General features: G+C 37.0%; 1 protein-coding gene across 1 annotated transcript in view; it reads left to right on the forward strand.

Moving 5' to 3' along the window:
* DNAH12 (dynein, axonemal, heavy chain 12) overlaps positions 1–10,111 on the forward strand; it is a 225,301-nt gene that overhangs the window by 35,366 nt on the left and 179,824 nt on the right. The window contains exons 13-16 of the mRNA XM_006892286.1: positions 2,814–2,939; positions 4,169–4,303; positions 4,646–4,839; positions 6,482–6,728. Coding sequence (XP_006892348.1) covers positions 2,814–2,939; positions 4,169–4,303; positions 4,646–4,839; positions 6,482–6,728 — 702 coding nt within the window. The remainder of the gene's footprint in view (positions 1–2,813; positions 2,940–4,168; positions 4,304–4,645; positions 4,840–6,481; positions 6,729–10,111) is intronic.

The following is a 10,111-nucleotide window of genomic DNA, read 5'->3' on the forward strand; positions in this document are numbered from 1 at the left end:
GCCAGCATTTGTTGCTTGCTGTTCTGTTAAATTTTGCTATTTTGACTGGGGTGAAATGATATCTCATAGTTGTTTTAATTTGCATCTCTCTTAGGGCGACATTGTCTTTTTAAACCTCTCTTAGTTCTAAGAACTTCTCAGACTTTTGCTATTGTTGATTTTTTTAAAAAAAAATTCTATACTGATTTATTTACAAAGCCTTAATACATTGTTTTCCACAAAAGATCCTTCTCATTTTCTTCACCCCAGCCACCCATAGAATTGTGCAATGCTATGATTAATTGTAATTTTAACAAAAGTTTACAGAGAAGTGCCATTTTCATTCATTCATTGCTGCATATTTTCATCCCTCCTCTTCCTTTCCCTCTCTTTAAGTTCACTTTAAAAAAAAATTATTAGTTTGGATCTTTCCATGCTCTATAGGACAGAACATGCCTGCTTCATGGGGTTTTCCAGAGTTTATAGGACAGAGCTCACCTGCTTCATGGGGTTTTCCAGGCGCTAAATCTTTGCAGAAGTACATGCTATATTTTGATTCTTTGGAGCAAATTCAAATTACTTACATTTTGGTTAGCGAATGAGTACTTTTACTACTACATCAACAGAACTTATCATGAAAATGCTCAGCTTCTCTGTCCAGGTTAATATATTGATTTTAAAAGACTTTTTTTCCTTTTACCATTTTCGTTCCCTCACTTTTGCCAGACTATTTACTGTATTCTAAGTAGGTTGTTGTTGTCTGTTGTTATGTGCCACCGAGTCGCCTGCAACTCATAGCGACCATATGTACAACAGCCCTAAACTCTGCTCTGTCCTGTGCCAATCGCCCTGTCTCTGACACACCCATCCCAATTACCCCAGTCACCAAATCAATCCACCTCATAGAGTGCCTTCCCCTCCTGCACTGTCCCTCCACCCTCCCAAGCATGATGTCCCTCTCCAAGGACTTGTCCCTCCTTACAACATGTCCAAAGTATGTTAAAGCCTCAGAATCCTTGCCTCTAAGGAGCCATCCGGTTTAACCCTTTCCAGGATGAGTCTGTTTGTTTTCCTAGCAGTCCATGGTACCCTCAATACTCCAGCACTACAGCTCAAAGGTATCAATTCTCTTTCTGTCCTTCTATCATTGTCCAACTCCCTGATGCATGACAAGTTATTGCAAAGACCATGGCCTGTATCAGATGCACCTTAGTCTCCAGAGAGACACCATTGCTCTTCAGTACCTTGGAAAGGTACCTAACAGTAGACTTACCCATGGCAATACGTCTTTTAATTTCCTGGCTACTGGTGCCAAGAGTGTTGACTGTGGAGCCAAGCAAACTAAAGCTGTGAACAATCTCAATCTCTTCATCATCCATCCTGATGCTGCCAGTGGGTCCGGTGGTGAGAATCTTTGTTTTCTTGACATTGAGCCTCAATCCATACTGAAGGCTGCAGTCCTTGACCCTCTGCTGCAAGCAGAGTTGTGTCATCTGCATAACGCAGATTGTTGAGAGATCTTCCACCAATCTTGACCCCACATTCTAAGTAGGTAGCAAAGGGTAATGTTATTAAAGGTGTATTTTAAAAAATTATGTTGAAATATTTGTTTCTAAAGATTAAAAGGCAAATAAATAAAAATGGAAAATTAAAGTAGTTGCAGAGCAAAAGCTGTACATGTGACCACAGTTTCTGGTCATGTGTAAAGACAATCAAGAACATGTTTTGTTAATCAACTGCAAGTGAAAAGAAAAAAATAATTTTCCCATATAAATGTATACATTTTTATTGGTATGAAGCCAAATAGAAGTTATAATTATTAAAATACTCATGTGACAAAAAAAACTATAAGATATCATCTCACCCAGTAAAAAATAGCAAAATTCAACAGAGCAGCAAACAACAATTGCTGGCAAGATTGTGGAGAAACTAGAACCCTTATTTACTGTTGATGGGGGTGTAAAGTAGTGCAACCACTATGGAAGACAGTATGATGCTTTTTCAAAAAGATAGAACTACCTTTTTACCCAGCAGTTCTGCTACTGGGAATATACCCTAAAGAAACCAGAACTGTCACACGTATGTTTATTGCTGCTCTGTTCACAATAGCAGAGTTGGAAACAACCCAAGTGCCCACCAACGAAAAAATGGATAAAGAAGCTGTGGTATATTCACACACTGAATACTATGCAGCATTGAAAACAAGGAACTCATGAAATACAAAATTGGTAACCATGGGGAGGACATTATGTTGAGTGAAATATCTGAGTCTCAAAAAGACAAATATGGCATAATGCCACTGTTATAAAATAGGACTGACATCGAGTTTGAGGGGAAACTAGGAAAAGAGGGGTAAAGAATGTACAGTACATTGAAATAGATGAGGGAGAGAACTATTTAAAGGGGTTATATGATTGGGTATTGTTTGCATGACAAAAGTCTAGAATAGGAGCTGCATAGTAATGTGGATGGGGGGCAGGGAATTGTATAACAATGAAGGATTTTTTTTCTTTTCAAAGAGAAAAGTGACCTGGGGAGGAAGGGTGGGCAGGGAGAAAATGTGTAACAATGAATGAATGGAAATCTCCATAATCTTTCATTAAAACCTCAAAAAAATACTCATGTAATTGCTCATGGATTATTATTTAGAGTAGATATTTAGCTTTTTACAGCTGAGATCTAGTTTAACTTTATTTTATTGTTTTTGTCTAAAATAACAGTTAATAATTTAAGTCTAATTGAAATTTGAAATATTATAAATTGTTGATTGTCCTCTTTTTCATGATACTTTTGACTTTCTCTAATGTGTCTTACATATGCATTTTCTCTTGTAGGAATCCAAACGCCGAATGAATTACTTTTTAGATGTTTATTTATTTCCTCCAGAAGACTTAACTTTAAATGCAAATGTTCTGCTGTGGCCTGAGAAAATTAATCCTGTCTTTGATGAAAATGATGAGGTAGATTTCTTGTTCAGTATATATCTTCTATTCTGACTTTTTTTTAAATTTTATTTTACTGTTTTGTGTGTGTGTACCGTCAAATTGGATCTGACTGGTACAGGAGGAGATTGTCCCTCCTTCTCCAGCAGAGCATCTGGTGGATTTGAACCATGCACCTCTGGGATTGCAGAGCAGCATCTTGCCATTAGTACACCAGAACTCCCTCTATTCTGACATTTTTTAGCACAGTGCTCACATTCAATCTGTCTATACACTTGCTGTATACTTTTAGAGAAGCAAGAGCTATTATGCAAATTAATTAAAATAGCAGCAAGTACTATGGTAAGGGTTTACTATTTATTTAATCACTTGATATTCACAAAGCTCAAGTCTTTCCCCTCTTTGTAGATGAGGAAAATGAGACCCTGAGAAGTGAAACAATTTGTTCAATATCACAGAAATAAAAAGTAGCAGATCAAGCGTTTTTACATCATACTGAATAATATAGTTAAAATTTTGAAAAAGTCTTTATATAAACCAGCTTATTTTAAACTAGGGGATGATGTGACAAGGTAATGAAAGGGATGAATTACCTTTGAGATGTTGGTTTCTGTTTCCTCCAAAAGACTTCGCTTCCAAACCAATTTTCAACTTTTACTGTTTTGTGGTTTGGGGAATTGTCTCTTGATCTCTCAATTTTATCATTTCTAAAATGAGCATCAGCAGCAGAATACTAATGAGGTCAGGTGTTTAATAGTTTTGACACATAAAATGTGATGATTATATTTGTCTTTTTATTATTAATCCAGAATCTGTTAAATAATTAAACTTTCTAATTAAAAGAGAACTCTTTTAGCTTAGTGGTAATGAGTTGCACTGCTCACCCAGAGGCTTGCAGTTTGAAATCACCAGCTGCTCTGCAGAAGAAAGATGGGCAAGCTCTTCCATGCAATTAACTGCCTCTGAAAATCCACTGTAGTGTTAGATAGGGGTAGGTCTGACTTCATGGTACATACCAACAATTTAAAAAGCAATTCTCACAACTCTTATTTGAAACGTTAGGAGGGTTTCCTGAGTGGTTTATTCTCTGCATTGTTACATCAATCATTATAGTAAATGCTTTATTTTTGAACCCGTTTTTGCTTCTCAGACAATTTTGTTACTCTACAATGCATTTAGATTTCTGTTTTGACTACCTTTTATTTGTAGTGAAGTAATTAACATGATTTAAATTGTCTTTGAAAAAGCTCATTGAGGCTGCTAAGCTAAAAGGAGAAAATGAACTAATAGCCAAGAGAGAAAAACTGATTTTGGAAATAGAAAAGCAGTCACGTTGCATGGAAGAATTCACGGAGTTTGCAGAGCTGGAACGCATGCAGCAGGTGTGAGAACGGGATGAGCCTATGTTCACCCCTTAGGCTAATATAATACTTATTTACATAATTTAAAAAATATAGTATGTCTTACTATAGCAAATGGGGGCCTGACTCTTAGGCCTGTGTATGTGATCTTTTCTTTTTTAAAATTCAGTTTTCTATTTGTGATGTAGATATAACGTAATTTAAAAAATAATTTCGTGTGCCAATATGTTGTTACAGAACTATGAAGTTAATATTCGAAATTGCTATGTGCATTTGAGGACATAAACCTTGTACTATATAATATAATCTTATTTTTATAACAGTATCTGCCTATCTATTGAGATAAAAACTATTTGCTTTTAGTATGTGACAGACGTGAGGCAACTGCAGAAACGCATTCAGGATTCTGAGGAGGCAGTTCAGTTTATTAATAAAGAAGAGGAGCTTTTCAAGTGGGAATTGACAAAATATCCTGAACTGGACAAATTGAAAGTTAACATTGAGCCCTATCAGAAATTTTTTAATTTAGTATTGAAGTGGCAACGAACAGAGAAACGGTAATTCATATTTCTGTTGATGTCATTAAAAAAATGAAGGAAATGATATAAAAAAGAATATAACTTTATTTTATGGAGATTTTTTTAATTATGTTTCACACATCATTCATATTGTGTTTCATAAGATCATTCCCATACATTGTGTTTTAGAAAATTAATCACCATTGATGTATTCCTACTATCATTTCATCATTTCATGTCCCCATTGGGTCTTTCCTAATTCCTTCATCCTCTCTATCTGCCCACTAAACTCTGTGACCACATGGCTTCCTCTCCCCTACTTCCCTGCTCCTTCCCCTTCCCCTTTGGACTTTTATACACATTTTACTAGTTGTCCTTTTATTTTTACTAGTTATCCTTCACTCAGCATAATACTCTCCAGCCTCTCTTCCTTGAGTGTTTTAAGTAGGATTTAATCTATCAATTTTAAAGTGAATCAATATAATTTGAGAGAAGCATCAAATTATGCTGAAGTACCACCTAACTTTTAATAGAATATCTGAAGTCTCATTTTGGTTTTCTAGGATCAGTTAATACTTTTACACAACTGCTTGATTTGGCTAATGCTTGCACTACAAATTAGAAATGTAGAGTCAAATGTGGCATTGTGTTTGGACACCTTTATTCAGTCTCATATTTTCAAATCTGATACACATTTAGCATATGCAGTAAAGGTGAAAGGATGTTTTTAGTTCTGTCTCTGTACTACCAACTTTACAGTGTAACTAAGAAAAACTGGTAACTGATCACCCACAGTTGTTTCTTTGTCTGAAATCTATAAGCGCAGACATCAAAAGTCTCTCAGTTCAATGTAAATTTTTGTTTTTCTTGTGATTTTAAGAGAGATTTACAAGAGGTTGGATTTTCATCAATTCATTGTTGCACATTTTCCTCCCTGTCCCAGTCTTCTCACTCCCCTAGTCCACTTTGCAATGCACCTCCTGTTCCAGATTGTTTTCATACATATGTCTAATTATACATTCCTCTCTGATAGTTCTTCCTTTCATTCATTCCAATGCAGTGTTTATTAGCTATTCATTCTTCTCCTGTTCTCCCTCCAGCCCTACCATGTCAGTTCTACCTATAACAACAGTGTTATTCAGTATTTGTCCTTTTGTTACTGAGATATTTCACTCAGGGTAATGTCTTCCAGACTCACCTGTAGTGCGTAGTTTTTTTGTTTTTGTTTTCGTTTGTGTTTTTTTTAAGTAGAGTATGATAAATCTTTAATTTCTGGATGGGATAACCCACATTTAATTTTTTTATTGTATTATTTTTATGTATACCGTCAAATCAGATCTGACTGGTACAGGAGGAGATTGCCCCCTCCTTCTCCAGCAGAGCATCTGGTGGATTCGAACCGTGTACCTCTGGGATTGCAGTGCAGCGTCTTGCCACTAGGCCACCAGAGCTCCCTTGTAGTGCGAGTTTTATGTAGTGTTTTGTGTAGTGTGTTATGAGTTAACCGTATTTCAGTATTTCAGTGCTGTGTAATATTCCTTCATATGAATGTACCATAGTTTTTCTATCCATTTGTATGTTGATGGGCACTTGGGTTGCTTCCATCTCTTTGCTATTGTGAATAATAGAGCAATAAGTATGGATATGCAGTCAATGTAATTTTTTAAACTTTTAATTTCAGGTGGATGGATGGTGGTTTTTTGGACCTCAATGGGGAAAGCATGGAAGCAGATGTAGATGAATTTTCCCGAGAAATGTTTAAGACACTGAAATTTTTCCAAACAAAACAAAAGAAAGAGTTACAAGAAAAAAGGAAGACAGCAAGAAGGCGATCTCTGATGGAAGAAAAACTTGAAGAAGAACCAAAAATAGCAAATCCTACTATTACTATGTGCTCTACAGTAATGGATCAGATAAAAACCTTTAAGGTATGAAAGCATCTAGTGATGTTTTACTGTTTTAAATATATTTTCAACATTCTGTTGGCTATTATATGAAAAAATAAAATCCATTCTCTAGGCTGTTTGTAAACAGCAGTAATCTAATAGTGTCTTAAATCAGTTTGGTAGTTTAATCAGTCTCATTCTTAATAAGGATCTGACTCAAGATAAGCCAATCCTAACATATCATCTCTGCTCATACTGACTGCTTTGGGGAGCAGCATGTGACTGACGATGGAACACTCTCCTTAGATGTTTGGAATTGCGCTCAGGAAAGAAAACCTTTTTTTTTCCTCTGTTCATAAGCTGTAAGGATGTGATTTAAGAGCTTTCTTTTGGTTAGTTGGCTGGAGAGAATATTGTTGTTAGGTGTTGTTGAGTTCAATGCAACCCATAACAACTCTATGAACAGCAGATCTGAATCCTGGCCTATTTTTGTATCATCCTCACAACCTCTGATATACTTGATCCCATTGTTTCAGTCACTGTGTTGATCCATCTGATTGATGGTCTCCCCCTCTTTCACTGACCTTTCCAAGCATGATGCCCCTCTCCAAGGAATAGCCTCTCTTAGCAACATGTCCAAAGTATGTGAAGTGAAGCTTTATCACCTTTGCCTCCAAGGAGCACTCTGGCTGCATTTTCTCCAAGACATATTTGTTTGTTCTTTTGGCATTCCATAGGATATTCAGTACTTTCCTCTAATACCACAGCTCAAAGGCATCAATTCTTCTTCTGTCATCCTTATTCATTGTTAGCTCTCATGCTTAACAAGTGATTAAGAAGACCATGGCCTGAATCGGGTATACCTTAGTCCTCAAACTGACATCATTGCTCCTCAATAATTTGGAGAGATCTCTGACTGCAGACTTTTCCAATGCAATATGTCCCCTGATTTCCTGGCTGCTGGTACCAAGGAGGTTGACTGTAGATCCAAGTGAAATGAAATCATTGACAGTTTCAATATTTTTCTCTGCCTAGTATAATATTATCTGTTGGTCTAGTGGTGAGAATTCTTTTATTTTCTTGATGTTGAGATGCAATTCATATGGAAGTTTGTATTCTTTGATCTTATGCAGCAAATACTTCAAGTCCTCCTCACTTTCAGCAAGCAAAGTTTTATCATCTGCATAATTTAGGTTACTGATGAGTCTTTTTTTTATTATTATTATTTTTGTGTGCGTGTACTGTCAAATCAGATCTGACTGGTACAGGAGGAGATTGCCCCTCCTTCCCCGGCAGAGCATCTGGTGGATTCGAACCATGTACCTCTGGGATTGTAGTTGCAGCTTCTTGCCACTAGGCCACCAGAGCTCCCCTACTGATGAGTCTTTTTATGATCTTGATGCCACATTCTTCTTCATAGAGACTAGCTTCTTGAATAATTTGTTCCAAATACATATTGAATAGGTGTAAAGGAAGGATACAACCATGACATACAACCATGACACATGTTGAAAGGGTACAACCATGACACATGTTGTTATTGTTGTTATGTGTCGTCGAGTTGTCTGCAACCCAATCTTCTACTACTACCTCTCTTGGCCCTAACGAATGCTTTGCCTCAGTTTAGCCAGCCATGGCTATATATGTGTTCTTCCTGATCTGCCCTGAATGTGGCTGCTGCCTACCACCCACAGTCTTCTCCCTACTTTCTCACACATAACCCTTGACAGTAATACTTCATGATGGAAGGCAAGAAGGAGAAATTAAAAGTTCAATATTGCAAAAATATGCAATTCAAAAAGTAAGGTCTCTTTGCTCTTTAGTTACTCTAAAAGAGCTGCCTCAGCAGTACAGTCAATATTCTTTTCCAGCATCACAGCTCAAAGGCAATTCTCCTTCTATGCTCCCTAGTCATTGTCCTACTCTCTGATGCATAACAAGTGATTGCAAAGACCATGGCCTGTATCAGACACACCTTAGTCTCCAGAGTGACACTATTGCTCTTCAGTTCTCTGGAGAGGTCTCTAACAGCAGACTCTTGACCCTCTGCAGCAAGTGCTTCAGGTCCTCCTCAGCTTCAGCAAGCAGGGTTTTACCATTATTCAATTAAAATGTAATTAAAATTTTGTAATAAGATCTTATTTTTCAGAATGAAAAAAAATTCTAAGTGTATCTGGAAACCCCTTAGATAGAGAAGGCTTTGAACCTTGGAGAAGTTGCTGGTCCATAGACTCAGAGTCTTTAAGGATTATCCAGAGAAGCCCTACTAGAACTATTTACATTGTCTTGATAAAGATTTGGAAGCAAATAAAGGCTGAATCCAGAAAAAGAGATCTACTGTCAAATCCATTATTTTTTTTCTGATAAAGTCATGGACATCCCAATATAAAATGTTGTTGTTGTGTGTTATCAAATCAGTTCTTGTTTGGTTCATACCAAAGCTATATGACAGACCAGATCTCTAGTTCTTTTCTCTTGTAAAGTAGCTGGTGGGTTCAAACAGCTGGTTTTCTGGTTAGAAGCCAAGAGCTTAAGCATTGCATCAGCAGAATTCCATCTTTATAGAATAAAGCTTGGCAAATTAGACTATAAAGATATCCTACGATTATATAAAGAGGGTGAAAGAGTTACTAAGAATGCCTTTACAGTACAGGGTAGCAATTAGTTGTGATGGCTTTGGAGTCACGCTACCTAGGTTTATATCACAATCCTGTACTTGATACTGGCATACTTTGGGTAAGATATTTAACCTCAGTTAATTTAAAAGGAGATCATGGCAGGTTTTTTTTTTGTGATGGCTTAATAATGCACTCAGATCCCCAAGGCAGTGGTGGTGATGGTTCTAGCAGCAATGTCGAGTGTCCACTGTCAGTGTGCCTAGGATGCAAAACATATGTCTGTGCTCAGAAATGGCACAGACCAGCTTTGTAATGGGATTTTGAGAATTGTGTCTATCTTTGTCTGCCTCTCAGAGAGTCCTTAAACCCCCTAGAATTTTTTTTAAAGTAACAACTTAAAAATTATTTTTAATAGGTAGTTGGCTTTGTTGTTGTTGTTATTAAGTGCTGTGGAGTTGTAGTCAACTCACCGTGACCCTAAGAATGAAAGACCTGGACACTTGTGTAACTTTCATCCTTTTTCCAGATTCATAGGGTTTCTGGAGGCAAGCTATTTCGAAAGTGGATGCCACTCCTGCTTTTAAGCTTGTTTTAATCGGGGAGCTCCACCAAACACTGCCCACCATGGGTAACCATTATTGCATTTGGCACATCAGTGTCACAGTGTTCAGCTTCACAGCAACCATGAGTTACCTCTGTACAGAAAGTGGACAGGACAAAGGCTATATGACCTAGAAGAATGTTTAACCAAAAATAAGCCTGAGGGCCACAGGCGCAAGAGCCCTACAGTATTTTTATTTATTTATT

This window comes from Elephantulus edwardii, unplaced genomic scaffold, assembly GCF_000299155.1.
Source record: "Elephantulus edwardii isolate Elephantulus edwardi_28Jun2011 unplaced genomic scaffold, EleEdw1.0 scaffold00113, whole genome shotgun sequence".
NCBI lineage: Eukaryota > Metazoa > Chordata > Mammalia > Macroscelidea > Macroscelididae > Elephantulus > Elephantulus edwardii.